Source organism: Schistocerca nitens, chromosome 6 (assembly GCF_023898315.1).
Source record: "Schistocerca nitens isolate TAMUIC-IGC-003100 chromosome 6, iqSchNite1.1, whole genome shotgun sequence".
Taxonomy (NCBI): domain Eukaryota; kingdom Metazoa; phylum Arthropoda; class Insecta; order Orthoptera; family Acrididae; genus Schistocerca; species Schistocerca nitens.
The window spans coordinates 295,823,920-295,843,924 of record NC_064619.1 but is presented as its reverse complement, the minus strand read 5'-3'; the positions used below and the strand labels follow the sequence as shown (position 1 = coordinate 295,843,924).

The following is a 20,005-nucleotide window of genomic DNA, read 5'->3' as shown; positions in this document are numbered from 1 at the left end:
CCTCCTCATTAGTTATGTGATCTACCCATCTAATCTTCAGCATTCTTCTGTAGCACCACATTTCAAAAGCTTCTATTCTCTTTTTATCCAAACTATTTATCGTCCATGTTTCACTTCCATACATGGCTACACTCCATACAAATACTTTCAGAAATGACTTCCTGACACTTAAATCTATACTCGATGTTAACAAATTTCTCTTCTTCAGAAACGCTTTCCTTGCCATTGCCAGTCTACATTTTATATCCTCTCTACTTCGACCATCATCAGTTATTTTGCTCCCCAAATAGCAAAACTCCTTTACTACTTTAAGTGTCTCATTTCCTAATCTAATACCCTCAACATCACCCGACTTAATTCGACTACATTCCATTATCCTCGTTTTGCTTTTGTTGATGTTCATCTTATACCCTCCCTTCAAGACACCATCCATTCCGTTCAACTGCTCTTCCAAGTCCTTTGCTGTCTCTGACAGAATTACGATGTCATCGGCAAACCTCAAAGTTTTTATTTCTTCTTCATGAATTTTATAACCACTCCGAATTTTTCTTTTGTGTCCTTCACTGCTTGCTCAATATAGAGATTGAATAACATCGGGGAGAGGCTACAACCCTGTCTCACTCCCTTCCCAACCGCTGCTTCCCTTTCATGCCCCTCGACTCTCTTAACTGCCATCTGGTTTCTGTACAAATTGTAAATAGCCATTCGCTCCCTGTATTTTACCCCTGCCACCTTCAGAATTTCAAAGAGAGTATTCCAGTCAACATTGTCAAAAGCTTTCTCTAAGTCTACAAATGCTAGAAACGTAGGTTTGCCTTTCCTTAATCTAGCTTCTAAGATAAGTCGTAGGGTCAGTATTGCACGTGTTCCAAGATTTCTACGGAATCCAAACTGATCTTCCCCGAGGTCAGCTTCTACTAGTTTTTCCATTCGTCTGTAAAGAATTCGCGTTAGTATTTTGCAGCCGTGACTTATTAAACTGATAGTTCGGTAATTCTGACATCTGTCAACACCTGCTTTCTTTGGGATTGGAATTATTACATTCTTCTTGAAGTCTGAGGGTATTTCGCCTGTCTCATATATCTTGCTCACCAGATGGTAGAGTTTTGTCAGGACTGGCTCTCCCAAGGCTGTCAGTAGTTCTAATGGAATGTTGTCTACTCCCGGGGCCTTGTTTCCACTCAGGTCTTTCAGTGCTCTGTCAAACTCTTCACGCAGTATCATATCTCCCATTTAATCTTCATCTACATCCTCTTCCATTTCCATAATATTGTCTTCAAGTACATCGCCCTTGTATAGACCCTCTATATACTCCTTCCACCTTTCTGCTTTCCCTTCTTTGCTTAGAACTGGGTTTCCATCTGAGCTCTTGATATTCATACACGTGGTTCTCTTTTCTCCAAAGGTCTCTCTAATTTTCCTGTAGGCAGTATCTATCTTACCCCTGGTGAGAGAACCCTCTACATCCTTACATTTGTCCTCTAGCCATTCCTACTTAGCCATTATGCACTTCCTGTCGATCTCATTTTTGAGACATTTGTATTCCTTTTTGCCTGCTTCATTTACTGCATTTTTATATTTTCTCCTTTCATCAATTAAGTTCAATATTTCTTCTGTTACCCAAGGATTTCTAGCAGTCCTCGTCTTTTTACCTACTTCATTCTCTGCTGCATTCACTACTTCATCCCTCAAAGCTACCCATTCTTCTTCTACTGTATTTCTTTCCCCCATTCGTGTCAATTGTTCCCGTATGCTCTACTTGAAACTCTGTACAAACTCTGGCTCTTTCAGTTTATGCCGTACTATAGAGTATTAAAAACTGATAGCAACAATATGGCCCTACCCACAATATTTATGAGGTATCTTTAACAGGACGTTCAACATATGACTACAGATCACATTAGCCGCAGTAGATGAAGAAGCAAGTACTTCAGTACACAAAGACTAATGTAGACCTTTTACAGCCAGCAGCCCTCTTAAGCACTGAACATTGAAGCAAGATTTTTACTGTACATTCACTTTAAGTGAGTGAAGACATACTCTCTCACTAAACATAGTGAACTCCCATTTCAGTGACAACAGTGAAAATCAGGTAACTTTTACTTTTAGTGTGTATCAGCTGAAAATAACAAAGTCATAACTGCTGATTACCTTTATTACGTAGTATCAAGTTAATGCAATTAAAGGCTGAAAGAGATACCAGGCTTCAATATATGTAGTTTTCCCACTTGGAAAAATATTGAGGAAAAGTTTTGAAAAAAAACTAGATTTAGTGGTGATTGTATACAGAAGCCAAAGGTAGTCTCTTTCTATGTAGTTTGATTCTTGAGAAATTTTCAGCTTTTTTTAAGTACTTCACTACAATATTAGAATATGTTCTATTATACTCCGCCATGAACTTGCCGTTTTTTTAAGCCTCCAAATTATTCCTACCAGTTACCATTTTCTCTCCACTATCCTCTTCTTTGGTGTCGGCTGCTTCTGCCGGAATCATTAATTGCCTTGAGCATGCATATTTTTTATCTTATGTTATCTTAACCATTTTTTAAATTATAAACAAATAATTTGCTTGTCATCTTTGTGACTAATTGCAATAGCCTGGTATAAAAAACAGGAACAGATATAAAGAAATAAATTAATTACTATTTAACAACAATTTTAAAATAAGAAATAAATTAAACAGTGGAAAATCCAGGATGCTCTTTTACTATCCTCGTTTTATAAGGTTCATCTTATGAGACTTCCAAGAGTTTTTTTCTACTTGCAGTTTTCAGCTACTTTCCACATCTGCACATTTGCATTTCAGAACAAGGCTTATTATTCCCACATATCTTGGTCAAATGGCATTGGAAGGGAGGAAAGTAACTCTGGTACACCATTTACCCTTCACTACATGCTGCACAGTACATTGATGAACACAGTATACTGAGGCAGATGCAGACTAAAGAACTGTTTTCCCATGGTATAACAGGCTTTGCATTAGGAAATTCAAGGAGCTATATTATTACGAATTTCTACTGAAATGGTTTCTCACACTGTTCTTATGTATTCAAGACTGCACACTGCCCTGCATCACCATCGTCATAAAATTCAGAATGTACAGAATGTGTAACAGGAAATGATTTAGCAACTAATCAGAATGCTGTTGCTAGAGGTGTTCCTCTGTGTTCTATCTACTACCACATTCTGGTAACTCTTTATTAACTTGCATAAGATATCTCTACAGCTGTTTGTTTGGAATTACACACTTTTTACACATTCATGTGAGAAACTAAACAATAAAACAAAGCCTGCAGTGGACAATGGAAACTCTTGATTCAGCTTAATATGCCAACTCTAATAATAAATACAATAAAACACAGTATACCCAGTACATTACACATGATTCTGTTCTTTCTAATATCAAACTTTTTTTAATAATAGTGATGAGGCAGACAACACTATAATTCTGGGACTGATGACAGAGTGTAAGCATTATGCAGAAGGTGTACAACAACAGCATCCTACACAACACTAATACGGCTATATGTACCTAGGAATACATACAGATGTGCCAAAGTATATCTGCTTTTGAGAGTCACGGTGACAATATGAATGTGCTTAAAAAGTGAGCATCCCTTCAATGAACACAAAATAATTTTTCAAAAATCTGCATGTTTGAACTAATCCTAAACTGCAGTTCAGCACACTACAATGAACATTTTCAGTAGCACTGAAAACAGTTGAAAGTTGTTAATGACAAACTGCAGATTTTCATGCCCAAGGTGAAGAACTTTTCCATGCAGAACTCCAATTCCACAATACAGTACTTTATGTCCATTTAATTGTGTAACAGAAATTAATGGAAAAGTAGAGAACATAGTCCTTACATGAGAACATTAGGCTTGTGTTACAGAACTATAAATCACCAACATGAAGTGGAAAGTACTAAAGCTGTTTAAATATAATGGACATGCACTTGTTCATATTATCCCCCATATTGATTCTGGACTTTCTAAGAGTTTTCAGAATTCGTGGTGAATGTCACGACGGTTCTTACTAACAGGCCAGAACTGACATCCTCACACATTTCCTGGGTCATTATTAAGAGATGTAATAAAAATGGTTCAAATGGCTCTGAGCACTATGGGACTGAACATCTGAGGTCATCAGTCCCCTAGAACTTAGAACTACTTAAACCTAACTATCCTAAGGACATCACACACATCCATGCCCGAGGCTGGATTCGAACCTGCGACCGTAGCGGTCGCACGGTTCCAGACTGTAGCGCCTAGAACCGCTCGGCTACTCCGTCCGGCTAATAAAAATGAATTCTAGTACTGTGTTCTATGCTATTTTCACTGTGGCATTTGTTAATAATATATTTCATTACTCTGTTTTGTTTCCCTCAAATAAGTGATGTGTATGTTACAACATATTCCATTGCTGAGTGTCACACAACAGACTGATGAGGTATATGTAATGGTAAAATCTGGAAGGCTGCAAGGTTCTCTAGTAAAAGGATTGCAGTTAACCACCTCCAGGGCTAAACCGCTGCCTAAAAATCGACAAGAAACATTTCCTCCACCTTCACAGGACACAATGCCATGCAGTGCCTCAGAGGCTTGGTAAATCATATTATAAATATTATCTACTATATCCTGATCACCTTATTCTAGATAAAAAATTAAAAGTGCATGAGGGTACAGAGCTGTTCACCTTGCTGAGCATTTACTTCAAGTTTCTTTTGGTCTACTTCTGTGATTTAAAGACACCTGAAAATGGAATGGGAATACAAATCTGTGCCACTTTCAGTTCAGCCACATTTGTGACAAGTGGAGAGCAGCAGAGAACTGCCTTTTACCTGTGCAAAATGTGATTCTCCCTCGACTTAACAAAACCACATTTTCTGCTAACTGAGTGACTTTCCTTTGGCCCATGGAACAAGTGCTATGACCTCACCTGAACAGAAATCCTCCACTTTAAGATACGTACATACTATTCTATAAATCTTGACCTGTTCCTTCATATACAGAACCATACAGCTGCAGGTACAAAAACACACCATGGTACTGACTGGTGGTAACAATTGTCTGCATCTCTATTAGGCAGGAGGAACTGACAAAGAAATTTGTCAAGGCACAGAGGAATTAAAGACACTGACTAACAGTGGGAATTGATTTATATCAATCGGGCAAGTTGAAAAGTTGTGCCCGACCAGGATTCCAACCTAGGTCTCCTGCTTACTAGGGAGATACGTTGACCACCAAGCCATCTGGACACAGTGAGCACCGCAACTGCACAGACTACCAGAGCACGCCTTCTGTCAGAACCAATGTCTCAACTTATACCACACACCACTGAGATAGTGATGAGTCATCTTTCTATATCAGATTATAGCCTCCTAGCATAGCTGTGCAAATGACAGATGTGGTTCCTGTAAGTAAATATAAACACAAAGTGGAAAGTTCACAGCATGGCACTGATGCCAGTGAAATTTTGTTTCTGATAATAAAAATTTTGTGAGGGAACAAGAAATATTGTCCTCAGAACAGATGGGTCTCTTCTGTCCTGTGATCCGAGTTACCTGCCCCTCCTTCCTACACTTCCCCAACCTACCTCTTTCCTCCCTGAGGATGGAATTTTTAAGATATGAGTATATTCATTTGTATCAATAATTTAGCAAGTCACTTGCTGTGTCAACAAGGCCAGAGTATAAGGGTGACAACTGACACTGTATGTCAATGTTATTAACATCTGAGTTCTGTTGTGTGAACATACACAAACAGTTATCTTCCACAAATTTGTTTCTAACTTTACTGTCACTCTCTTTAGTGTGTTACCGGCAAATATTTTTAGGAAACTTACCATGCTCTTAAGCAGTTGTTTAAAGGCAACAGAATATAGAATTGTATTTGGAACGATAAGAGGGCATTGTAAACTGACAGTTCAAAAAGCCAGGATTTTTTTCACTTTTAAAATTGTCTAATGGCAGTACTGGCAATATGTACTGGCCATTGTTTTGCCTTTTTGTACCTTTACATTTGAAATGAATCAATTAAATATCAACTTTAACAGAGCACCACATGCCTTGTCACACCTGATACAATCATGGTGTGCAAGTGCTCCAGAGATTGCCTGTAACAACTGTCAGGCTGAATAGCTACTCATTTTGTAAACGGTAAGCTCACCTTGAAGTTGCAGATTTTTTTTCTCTTACATTTGTAATGTTCGACAGCAATAGTTAACGCCTATCATTAAAATATCCATGGAGCTTACACTAGTATATTACTGGAGGCAATGATCAGCTTGCATCTCTGGTGCTCCACATTCACCAAAATCAATCCAGTAATTGGTCACTAAGCTCAATGTGATTCAATAAGTCTAGTAGCTGGCAGATGTTGCCAATCATAATAAACTAAAGGGGCAACATACAGCATACAATGTGTGAGTTGTATCAGAAGGCGTAGCAGGGTTACAGACTTACCTTCGTGAGTCAGTCAGAGTCTCTCTCTCTCTCTCTCTCTCTCTCTCTCTCTCTGTGTGTGTGTGTGTGTGTGTGTGTGTGTGTGTGTGTGTTAAGTCCCAGAAATAGCCTATCACAATCCATTCTCTCACCTTTGCAATCTGCAGCAGCACAATGGAATGTTTGATGGACTCCAGCATGTCCTGTAACACAATATTTGCACACAGTGCATTCAGCAGCATACAAGCAGGGAGGGTAAATTTTAGTACTTATAAGCTGTTTGAAATAATGGTAGATGGAAAACATCAGAGAACTGATGACAACAATGGACAAATGGAAGGGCAAAAGGATAATTTTAGATGACTGGGTTGGAAATCACAGTTTAATGAAGCAACTCAAATAAGCATGAGCAGTTCATGAAGCCAACTTGTAAGAACATTAAACAAACACATTAACAAACATTAGCCAAGACAATAATTATTCTGCAATAAACATGTTGACAAAATCAACTAGATTCCACTGACAACCATAAAAATCATATCCTTCGAACCACACTTTTCTGAGCATTTGATACCCGTAAAAAAAATTGTTTTGTTTTATTTTATTTTACTTCCCATGAAGCTGAACTACTAAAAGGTCACTAGTTAGCAAACAGTACAGGTACAAAGACTGTGTTGGCTGACAACTCAAAGTGTGTTCCATGGAGGTGACTGGCGAATTCACAGTGAGGCAGGGTAGGAAACAAGTAGGACATATTGGGGAGAAAAGCACAGGAAGAAGGTGGAAGATCCAGTATATGGGGAAGAGGTAGCAGAAGGTAACAATAAGCAATTAGGATAGTATAAAACATTGAAATGGGCAGTGGAAGGGCTAAGGTTAAGGGGTAATGAGGATAAGGTGTTCTTACCGAGACATGACATCACCAGTGTCACTAATCGAAGTGAGTCATGTGAGAAATTTAGATGCCTGAATGGCTAGAGAAAGTTCATCAAGACAGCCCATTAATAGATAGATTAGCATAAGATGCAGGGCCAGTTCCACCTTAAGTACTGCTTGTGGTGTTTCGGTGAGAGGGACACCAGTAACAACCAACCAGCAAAATTTGTATACAGGCTGACCACTCAAGTTTTCTTGGCATAACAGATTAATGGTGTACTTCCAGATGTTCTGCCAAGTTGTTGTTTCCATTTCATGCAAAATATTTTGACGACCAACCCAGCCATCTTCTTCGGAGCAGCGAGATTTCTATTACATGTACTTGCAGCCTGGACCAGTCAGAAAACACCTAACAACAAAACTCGCAGCACCTGAAGAAGATAGCTGGATCAGTTGTCGAAATATTGCACATAAAATGGAAAAAATAACTCAACAGAACCATTAATGTATAAGGGAGTGACAAAATTAGTAATGAAAACTGACATGGTGAAAGTATACGATAATAAAAGCAAAAATTTTCGAGTAAACATGGGACCGCAAACTAGCCATTTACAAGGTAATTGTGAATGTGTGCTTACAAGCCACCACTGACTTCACGGTTCAACACTGTTTTAGTTAGTTCAAATGTTTTGACATGTGAACATATTGATTAAATCCTCATCTGATTGGACTCAAAATTCACAAAACTATGGAATTCTGATCTTCACGGCCATTTTTTTGTTGAAAGTTCTCCTCGACATTGTTTATCGTACATTACAAAAAGCAATTTTATTGAGATACTTCCCAACACTTCAATAAACTTCTGAATTCTCTTGACTTTACCTATTTATATGTATTTAGTGGTGAAAGTCTTCAGAAGTCAAAACACCTAAGGTCAACGATTTCTCAATAACAACTGTTGTGTGGACTTTCAACTCTACACACTGAAAGGAAAAACAGAAAGTAAATATATTCAGATTCTATTTTGAAAGATTCTGCCGAATCAAAGACTAGAGCTATGTCAATATAATGTTTTTATCCCAAGGAAAAATTTAATACATGTAATGAAGAATTGTAAATATTACAAACAACTTTATGAATAGCATAGTTCTCTTTCTTGTAACACACAAATTTGCGTTTAACACATTTTTGGTAAGTTGCTTTCTTGTCTGTCTGATCCACCTAGCTCCCACAGACATGTGGGTGGGGGTGGCCATGAAAGTGTTGGTAACATCTGATATCTCAGATGTTCTGTAGAACTGACGTGTTGCGCACTTAGTATCAGAATGCATTCCAGGCGGCATTCGTGAAACTTCTGACCATTCCTAGATGGCACTGCTACATTTGTAATGCTAGTATCACCTCTGCAGCACTCGCCTTGCAGCACTGCAGTCATGCCCACCTTGCAGGCTAATGAGCACTCACTGTTAAAGCTAGTCGTGTCATGGCTTTGCCTTCAATTGTGTATTCACAGCCCTCTCGTATATTCCTCATTATCATTACTTTGGTCTCTGGTTTCGCTATGCAATTTTGTCGCTCTTGGATTACTCATTTGAACTTTCCATTGTCCATCTTCCCCTTGTTGTTGTCCTCTATTCACACTCGGCTAACAGCTATTGATGGCCCCCGTCCAGTAGGCCAGCCTCTGTTGGTTCTTTGAATCACTCCCAATCTTTATTATATTCCGGTAACAATAGTTTGCAAAAATAAAATAACAATATTAAAAGCGAACAGTGCATTAATGACAATTTCTATGGTGGTCAAGGAAAAAGCCAACTAACATAAGCATCACTGGGAGAAGGAAAAGTAAAAAATGACAAAAGAAGCTTCCGAAGTCATCAGAAGCAAGTAAGTCTGCCAAAGTGAGCTAAAGAAGTTTCCAAAAAGCAGAACGAAGTCAAAAGCGCAAATGCCAAGTAATGAATGGCTCAAGTGATGTCAATCAAGACAATGGACACACAGTCCTCTTAACTCACCAATTATGTGCCAAGCAAATTAAACAGCTGAAGAGCATATTTCTTGCCTTGTAAGTGACGCACTTAGTCATGCTCAAATGAGAGTGATTGAGAACACTGGAGTGCATATATCTCAACTAGGATCAGATTTATTGAGGCACTCTGAATTAAGAGCTAGAGAGAAAAGTCAGGAATGTGAAGCAAGGCTATGCCAATGTGAGACCTAAGCTCAACAGGTAGCTAATGAGGCAGTTTTCCACTCAGCCAAAAACACTTTCTGTGACAAGTGCTTTGATATCTGCCAGAAAATTTCCTACTCACAATATTAGAAAGCAGAAAATACTTTTTTAAGTAAAAATAAGTCTTTAATAGAACACATTTGAAATCAAACAAAAATATAAAATAATTTATCCTATCCCCTTACAAACTCCTAACCTTATAGTTCGAAACATTGGTGATTTGAATTTTTAATCACTTTGAAAATACTTGTAAGGCTTATAATGAAAAATGTGGAGTGTATGCGATAGGTAATACGAGGTGAGCAATTCAAGCATCAGCAACATACTGCATGCACCCATCATTTTTCGTTCTAAATCTTACAAGCGTTCTCGTAACTACTAAGAAGTCATTATCACAAATCTTAGAACAATCTGTATCGGGCTAGAAGAAATTATTTGTACTTTGTAGAGTGATTTGAAAACTTATCACATTAAAAATCTATATTTATTTAAATAATTGTTTTACTTCCCAGTTGCTTATAGAAAAATTTTGACAATGTTTTTTCAGGTTTCAACTACACAGAAGCACCGAAGAAACTGGTATACGCATGCATATTCAAATACAGAGATATATAAATGGGCTGAATACGGTGCTGCAGTCGGCAATGCCTATATAAGACTACAAGTGTCTGGCGCAGTTGTTAGATCAGTTACTGCAGCTACAATACAGTTTATCAAGATTTAAGTGAGTTTGGATGTGGTGTTAATGGTCGACGCATGAGCGATGGGACACAGTATTTCTGAGGTAGCGATGAAGTGGGATTTTCCCATACGACTATTTCACAAGTGTACCGTGAATATCAGGAACCCGGCAAAACATCAAATCTCCGACATTGCTGCAGCCGGAGAAAGATCCTGCAAGAACAGGACCAACGACGACTGAAGAGAATCGTTCAACATGATAGAAGTGCAACCCTTCGGCAAACTGCTGCAGATTTCAATGCTGGGCCATCAACAATGGTCAGCGTGCAAAGCATTCAACGAAACATCATCGATATAAGCTTTTGGAGCCAAAGGTCAACTCATATAGCCATGATGACTGCACAACACAAAGCTTTACACTTCACCTGGGCCCATCAACACCAACATGTTGCCTGGTCAGACGAGTCTCTTTTCAAATTGTATTGAGCAGATGGATGTGTATAGTTATGGAGATAACCTCATGAATACATGGACCCTGCATGTCAGCAGGGGATTGTTCAAGTTGGTGGAGGCTCTGTAATGGTGTGGGGCGCGTGCAGCTGCAGTGTTATGGGACCCCTGATACATCTAAATACGACTCTGAAAGGTGACACATACGTAAGCATCCTGTCTGATCACCTGCATCCATTCACATTCAAAGTGTGTTCCAACGGACTTGGGCAGTTCTAGCAGGACAGTGTGACACCCCACATGTCCAGAATTGCTACAGAGTGGCTCCAGGAACACTCTTCTGAGTTTAAACACTTCCACTGGCCACAAAACTCTCCAGACATGAACATTATTGAGCGAATAAGGGATGCCTTGTGATGTGCTGTTCAGAAGAGGTCCCGCCTCCTTGGACTCTTGCGGATTTAGGGACAGCCCTGCAGGATTCATGGTGTCAATTCCCTCCAGCACTAGTTCAGACATTAGTCAAGTCCATGCCATGTCATGTCGTGATATTTCTGAATGCTCATGGGGGCCCTACACAATATTAGGCAGGTGTATTTTCGTGGCAAAGTTTCTAAAATTTAGTTACTTCCTGCTGAGTTTTCTTCATATGCAATGTACACAGTTAAACAGTCTTATGTTCAAAAGATCAATATAACATAAGATGATGGTTCGTATTTCTGTCTAACTTTCCCTGATGAAAAGGGAAAATTTGTAAATTACAGAATTAAGAAGTGCCATTATTAAAATAAAAAAAGCTTTACATTTTCACTGTTTCCACTCAGTTTAATAGAAAACACATTTTTCCTGAAATCAGAATACAATACGATAGGCGTACTTCTTTGTGCTTTCACTAAAAGCTTTTAAAGCTTCATGAATTATGTAAAACCAAAATGAATTTTTCTTTCTTTTAATATTTAGCACTTGAGTAAGATTCAAAGTCATGTTTGTGTAGTGCTTATTTTAAAATAAAGAACAACCCATTTCCACAATCGCTGGCTTTAGATTTATTTTTAAAGGTTGTATCAAGAGCCCTAAGGAACGCAAATAATTTTCGGGACAGGGATTGCCAAATGATATTTCCCTTGTGTAGAAAAATGTTACGAACTGGCCCTGATAAGATGGCACTTACACCAGTTGTGCAGATCTGTTTATAGATGATAGACACAAAGGGTTTACTGCTCTCTTTCCGTTACTCCCAATCCTCCACTTTCCCCCTATTCTCTCACCCCGCCCCAATATTTCTCCTGGTGGTGATATTATTTTTGGTGGTCTCAATGTTCCATCATGTTCCATTTTTCTCGTATTTTACTTTCTGGCAGTAAACTACTTCATGTATTTGCAACAGCTTACTACTGGGAAAATTAATCCATTACATAGAACACTGTTTATAACATGTAAAATACTGATTATCTCAATATTTTTAAAAGCCTTATCTCAATATTTTTAAAAGCTGAAATCATTTGACACACACAAAAATTTTTGGTTAATGCCTTCAGCATAAGGAAAGTCATTATAGATGACTTATCAGCTCCTTGACAGAAAAGTATGAAGGGTAAATCAGCCATAACCTTGTTGAAGGAACCATAGTAGCACTCAAGATTAATGGCACTGTAGCAGATACTTTTCTAGATGATGACAATATGACTTAATCCCAAATCATGTAACATCAACACAAAATCTTTCCCAATTACATCATTATATCAAATGACATTTAATTATGAAACAAATCCCCGGGTGGAAACAATAACTACACACATGCAAACTAACACTTAGTGCGGTATAACCACATTTAAAGTTAAGAATATTACACTAAGACTGCATCATTTGCTCTTCTGCTAGCACTAGCCCGAAGCTCAAAAACTACCTATTACTCATCTACATACAGTTTCCTATCTTCATTTTCTGTCTGACATGCAAGAATAATATGTATGTACCCTTCTGACATTCTCTTTTACCAATGTGCCTTTTCTCATTGTCTCATCTTCTGTTATTCCTGGCTTATCAATGTTCAACTCTGGAGCTTTTGATTCCACGGGTTATCAAACCTGTTCTATTATTGGCATTTCATTTTTCAGTTTTTTGTTGTTCAGTTAAGATGTGAATCCAACTAACCAACATTTTAGTTGACTGTCTATCTGATCTGTCATCCCCTTCCCTTCAATCTTAAATTCATTAACCACCACCACCACCACCACCACCACCAACAACAACAACAACAACAACAACCATAATGTAAAATGTTAGGGATTTTAAATTGGAAAAGAACCAAATGTAAGAGGGATAGTCACTGTTTTATTTACCGCCTCAAAAAAATGGGTGAGAGAGCCTACAGTTTGGCTGTCTGGGAAATGTCTCGGCTAAAAATATCGTCTTCACCCTGGAAATGCCTACCATGCAATGGTTTCCTTATAAAAGGAAAGTGGAAAAGTCACTTGGTGTCATGACATGAGAATTCAGCAGAGGGCATAGTACGAGGGTCACTCCAAAAGAAATGCACAATATTTTTGTAAAAATACAATTTTCATTCTGCATGGTTTACAGTGTGTAGATACATCCTTCCTGCTTGTTTTCAAACTTAGTTCAACCTGTTCCCGTAAGTGGCGCCATCACAGCATGTCTTTACGATGGCTGCTACACTTTACGTTCGTCAGAAGCAATGTGCTGCCATAGAATACCTGTGCTGTGAAAACGAGACAGTGGGAAACATCCACAAGAGGTTGAAAAAGGTGTATGGAGATGCTGCTGTCGACCGCAGTACAGTTAGTCGGTGGGCAAGCAGGTTACGTGATGAAAGCGGGCACGGCAATATTGAGGACTGTCCTCGCGGCGGCAGGCCCCGTACTGCACACACTCCAGACAATGTGCAGAAAGTTAACGAATAAGTGACTGCTGACAGACGCATCACAGTGAACGAACTGTCACACTACGTTGGGATAGGGGAAGGAAGTGTTTGCAGAATACTGAAAGTGCCAGGTGGGTTCCCAGGATGTTGACAGTGGCTCACAAAGAAACAAGAAACACGGTGTGCAGCGAACTTTTGGAACAGTACGAGAATGGTGGAGATGAATTTCTCGGAAGAATTGTGACAGGTGATGAAACATGGCTCCATCATTTTTCACCAAAGACGAAGAGGCAATCAATGGAGTGGCATCATGCAAATTTACCCAAGAATAAAAATTCAAAACCACACCTTCTGCTGGAAAAGTTATGGCTGCGGTGTTTTTCGATTCCGAAGGACTCTTACTTGTGGACATCATGCCAAGTGGAACCACCATAAATTCTGATGCATATGTGACAGCACTGAAGAAACTTCAAGCTCGACTGAGTCACGTTCGACCACATCGGCAAAAGCAGGATGTTTTGCTTTTGCACGACAATGCATGGCCACATGTCAGCCAAAAAACCATGGAAGTGATCACAAAACTCAGATGGACAACACTGGAACACCTGCTGTACAGTCCTGACCTGGCTCCATGCGACTATCATCTCTTCGGGAAACAGAAAGACTCTCTTCGTGGAACAAGGTTTGAAGATGATGGAGTCACGCTACCAAACAGTGGCTATATTGTTCCTAAAGGAAGTTTCTACACACTGTAAAACTTTCAAACATGTAGAATAAAAGATGGATTTAAAATGAAATTGTGTGCATTTCTTTTGGAGTGACCCTCGTATTTGGCAGGCCAGAGAAGCAGTATGTGTGACTCCATCCTGTGGAAAATGATCCGGGACACTGTCTTGAAGCAAAAACACATTCTAAGACAGCTTCACTTGACACTTCATCTTAAAAGCCTCCTGTAACTTCATCAGGTGATTTCAGTAGTACGCTCCTGTGACAATTTGCCCCTTACAAGCATAATATATTAGCATCACATCAATGTGATCCTAAAAAGCACACATCACCACCTTCCCCAATGATGGTTGGGGTCTGCGCCTTTTTCAGCACTAGTGAATCCTTATGTTTCCACTGCTTGCTTTGCTCCTGTATCTTGGGGCAACAGGCTGTTTTTATGAAATACCGCGGTCCATTACTGATATTCGTACCAGTTAAAAATTATTATCATAATGGATATTTTTTAAGTAGTGTATAAGAAAGAGGCAGATACTGTGTGCCCCAGACTGTGTTTGTACAGTGGCCATATGCGCTGTAATAACAAGGGCACCTTAACCATCATGGTGCAATGCTGCTACACACTTAAAGAAGCTCAGCAATGTGATTAGGCAGCTAAAAACGTCATCTGTACTGGCCCAAAAAAACTTCACTATTTCCCCTGCAACCTCCCTGATGGGATTTTTGAGTGAGTGTGAACAATCGCAGCACCCAACAAGTGAACACCTTTGTCATCAAATGAAACAACAAATTTATTGTTTGTTGCCAGTCTCTGTTTATTTACATCAACAACATGTTTCGAAGGTATAAACCTACATCATCAGGTTGGTTTACACGAGTAAATATGACGTATGTGCATGGTGCTTTAGGACTTTGGGGTAACTTGTGGCATGATAGTAGGCTCCTTTCTCTATCATAACACATCACGTGTAAGCTGTCATATTTTGTAAACAAAGATGGTGTCACGTTCAAAATGTCATTTAAGATGTTAGGAACTGACCAATGACTGATTTTCAGTTTTTTTGTTGTTGTCTCAATTGTGACCGGTCTGTTTTTGAGCACAAAGACCTCCACTTCTCTTGCAATTTCTGGTTGATCACTTCATTCTTTGTCACTGAAACTTGGCTGGGCACACTGGAAGTGTGTGTGCCACCTAACCACTGTCATATGATGGTGCAGAGCTGCTACACACTTAACGAAGTTCAGCACGTTGCAGTATAACAGGGTGTTTTATCAAATACTGTGCCCCAACGATCAGTCTTTCCTTCCCATCCTGTACGGTAAGTCACCCCTGACCTGCGGTTCTGGATGACTTTCCCAAAATATGCCCCTTTTCCTAGACCTCTCCAGTCCTTTTCCTTCACCCTTCAACACTTATTCCTTCCCCTTCAACCCTTCTGCCCGAAGGAGCCACTGGCTCCGAAAGCTTGCCAATCACAGCAGTCTTGTGTGTGTGTTCTGCCGCCGCTTGGTGAGTAGATTTTTTATGTATCCAACTATAATGTAACTCACATTATATGTGGTTAAGGACCATTATTAACTTTTAAATGCTTCTCCTAAACAAGAAAATGTATTGTACAGAAATCAGTTCACAAGGAAATGTATTTTACTGAATTCAGTGTGCTTTACAACAAACTGTTTTAAAAATATGCAAATCAGTTAACATCTGCTGGTTGAGTACCTATCACACAGTTCATGCTAAATTCTTATGCTACAAGCCCATTATCATGGCATGCGAACACATACGCAAGGTCAATGCGAATTTAGCAAGTTTGGCATGAGGAACGTTGTTATAAATGATGAGTTCCAATTTCATTGTAGTTTTAGTTATTTTTGGTAACACATTAATGCTATCTCAGATCTACGTCAAGTTTTGCAGAAACAATCACACCTCTCTGTAATTGTTTCTGGAATTCTGGAACATTTCAAACACAGAGACTGCCTTTGCAATTGCAACGAACACAGCACAAAAAACGAAATTCTAAATAAATATGAAGAACTACATGTGAATGCAACAGAAGTTGAAAGTGTGCTATTAATGGAGGACAAAAATCTAACTACGAAAAACCAGGAAACTTGTGAAAAAAGCAATGATTCAATGACAAAGCTGTGAAAATGATAAAACTAAGTGCATATTGTGGAAATTTTAAAACATTTCAAGAATTTGGTGATAATGATTGTATGTAACTGTACTTAATGTTGAACTTAAAAAATGTTGGTGCTATTATTGCAGACAAGTGTTCTTATATGTGTGTTGCTTCTTTCACCTTAAGGGCTGACACTGGCTACGAAGCATTAAGGACACTTACTGAATGTGTGCTGTGCATTTCCATTTCTATTTACAGTGTAGAAAAGTCATTCAGCACAATGAATAGGGGTGATAACAAAATTAGGAAATGGAATGGGTCAGGATATGCTTCCACCTTGTGTGGAGGTGTCAACAGAAGGAGAGAGGGTGCCTCCACAGAAATTTACTTTGACGACAGCAACCACAAATATGCTGTAAAAAAGCTGTGCCACATTAATTTGTGGCAAATACAAATTATTGCACAGAGTAATATTATTTTATTGATTCTCAAGATTTATTCTTTAAGATAATTAATTAATTTGGCTATACTTACATAGTACTTACACGTAATTTACTTACATACGAGATATTCAGAGAGATTTTTTAAATATCGGTACCATTGCTATTTTCTTAGTAGAGTATCAACAAAATTTGAAGCCTATAACATTCCCTGGAAATAAAAAAAAATAAAAAAAATAATAAATAAATAAATAAATAAACTAAATATACCCAATAGGAGAAAAGTGGCTGTATTCATCACTGGTGGAGTGGGCAGAGGGATAGAGAGGTGGGATATGCAGGGAGAGTGTATGAGGTTGGATAGCTAGCAGCCAGGTAGGAGGTGGCTGGTTTGCTGGCTAGGAATGTGGTGGTGGTGGTGGTGGTGGTGATTAGCAGTGCACAATGAAGGTAACATGGAGAGGTAGATTGGTAGGGGGTGATGTGACAGAGGAAGAGGAACAGGAAAAGGAAGCTATTGGGTGGAGGGTGTGGGGACAATCGGTTATTTGATTCTGAGAGTAAAGGCTATGTTGTGAGGGTAACTCCCATCTGTGTAGCTCAGAAGACTGGAGGGAAGCCAGATGGCCTGTGTCATTCGACAGCCACTAAAATAGAGCATGTTGTGCTCAGCTGCATGATGTGCCACCGGATGGTCTATTTTATTCTTGGCCTCAATTTTGTGGTGTCCATTCATTCTGTATGATACCCAGTTGTACATCTACTTCTACATATGTACTCCACAAGCCACCATACAGTGCATGGTGAAGAGTACACTGCACTACTACTAGTAATTTCCCTTTCCTGTTCCACTCACAAACAGAGCAAGGGAAAAATTACTATCTATATGCCTCCATATGAGCTCTAATCTCTATTTTGCTCATGAGCCTTAGGCAAAATGTTTGTTGGTGACAGCATGATCATCATTTTACAGTTGGCTTTAAGTGTTGGTTCTCTAAATTTTCTCAGTAGTGTTCCTCAAAAAGAATATTGCCTCCCCTCCAGGGATCTCCATTCCAGTTTATGAAACATCTCTATAATACTCCCATGTTGCTCGAATGTAATGGTAAAAAATCTAGCAGCACACCTATGAATTGCTTCGATGTCTTCCTTTAATCCAACTTGGTGCGATCCCAAACAATTGAGCAATACTCAAGAATGGGTCGCACTAGTGTTCTATATGCAGTCTCCTTTACCGAAGAACCACATTTACCTAAAATGCTCCCAATAAACCTAAGTGGACTATTCGTCTTCCCTTTACAATCCTTACATGCTCATTTCACTTCAAAACACCTTGCAAAGTTATACCTAACCATTTAATCGACATGACCTTGTCAAGCAGCACACATTACAGGCCTGTTTTTTTCTATTCATATGCATCAACTTACATTATTCTACATTTAAAGCTAGCTGCCATTCATCACATCAAACAGAAATTTTGTCCAAGTCATCTTGTATCCTCATATAGTCACTCAATGGCGACACTTTCCCATACACCACAGCATCATAATCAAACATCTACAGACTGATGCTCATCCTGTCTGTCAGGTCATTTATGTACACACATAATAATAGCGTGTCCTGTCCCACTTCTCTGGGGCACTTCTAACAACACCACTGTCTCCAATGAACACTCACCATCGAGGACAATGTTCTGGGTCCCTTTACTCAAGAAGTCTTCAAAAACCATTCCCATATCTGGCAACCTATTCCATACACTTGTACCTTTGTTAACAGTCATACCGACACTAAAAGCTATGCAGAAATTGTAGCAGAGGTGGTGTATAACAAACTTGTTTTCGCGGGTTTCCCGGCCTCTGATGGGGTAAGATAAACATCTTTGTCAGGAATGGTGCAGGAAGTGCTGGGTGGGTGGATTGGGCTGGTCCTGCATCTGAGTTTTCCACACAGATACAATCCTTGTGGTAAATGGTGGGAGAGAAAGTGGCTAGGGATGGACTAAGATATTGTGTAAATTGGGTGAGCAACAGAACAACACTTTTAGATGGGGGAGGGGGTTCTTGGATAGGATGTTCCTCATTTTAGGGCATGATGGTAGGTAATCAAGTCCCTGGGAAAGGGCATGGTTGCTGTTCCAGTCCAGGGTGATGGGCGACAACAGGTTGCTCCTTTGGTAGCTGATGCTTGTGGCTGGTGGGAGGATATAGCATTAGAAATCTGTTTACAAACTAGGTTTTGAAGCAGGGGAGGAAGGGGAGGGGGTTGTACCTGTCACGTGAAGGCCCTCGTGAAACCTTCGGCATATAGGGCACAGGAGTTCTTGTCACTGTACATACTTTGTCCCAGGTGGCCAGGCTGCATGGGAGGGATTTTTGGGAGTGAAGGGGATGACAGCCACTGAAATGCAGCTACTTTTAGTGTTTAGTGGGTGTAATATGGACAGAGGTGTGGATGGAGCCATCAGGTAGGTGGAAGTAAATATTCAGGAAGGGATATGTTGGATTTAGGAGGACCAGGTGAAATGGATGAAAGAGAAGGTGTTGAGATTGTGAAGGAGTGAGGATTGGGTGTCTTGGCCCTGAGTCCAGACCAGTAAGATATCATTAATGAATGTGAACCAGACAAACGGTTTGGGGTTTTGGGAAACTAGGAAGGTTTTCTGTAGATCACTCATAAAAATGTTAGTGTAGGAAAGTGTCCAACAGGTGCCCACTGCTGTGTCATGGATTTGTTTATATATTTTCCCCTCAGAGGAGGAGGAGGAGGAGGAGGAGGAAGAGTGCGTCAGGATATCATTGATAAGGTGTTATGAGCAATGAGGTAGCAGGTTTAGAGTCTGAAGGACACTGACAGAGGCAGTGTTCGAGAGTGGCACGGTCACAGGCATAAGGGATGTTTGTGTACATGGATGTAGCATCAACAATAATGAGTACGCATCCTGGAGGTAAAAGGTTGGGGATGGTGGAGAGTCGGTGAAGAAAGTGGTTAGCAGTGGCTAGCATCTGTGATGTGAGAGACTAGGTTTCGTGCAATTTGCTACAGGTTTTTGGCAAGAAGAGCATAAATTCTTTCATCAGGTGCACAATAACCAGCTACACTGAGGCACCCAGGATTGTTAAGTTTATGGATTTTGGGAAGCCTGCA

General features: G+C 39.5%; 1 protein-coding gene across 3 annotated transcripts in view; it reads right to left on the bottom strand.

Annotated features, from left to right (window-relative positions):
- The window catches only part of LOC126263658 (oxysterol-binding protein-related protein 9), a 518,089-nt gene that overhangs the window by 264,440 nt on the left and 233,644 nt on the right, over positions 1 to 20,005 (bottom strand). For 2 of the 3 annotated variants that reach the window (XM_049960765.1, XM_049960767.1), the window contains exon 5: positions 6,598 to 6,648. The exons of the other annotated variant lie outside the window; for it this stretch is intronic. In XM_049960765.1, the coding sequence (XP_049816722.1) occupies positions 6,598 to 6,648 (51 nt within the window). The remainder of the gene's footprint in view (positions 1 to 6,597; positions 6,649 to 20,005) is intronic. 3 annotated transcript variants of the gene reach the window in all.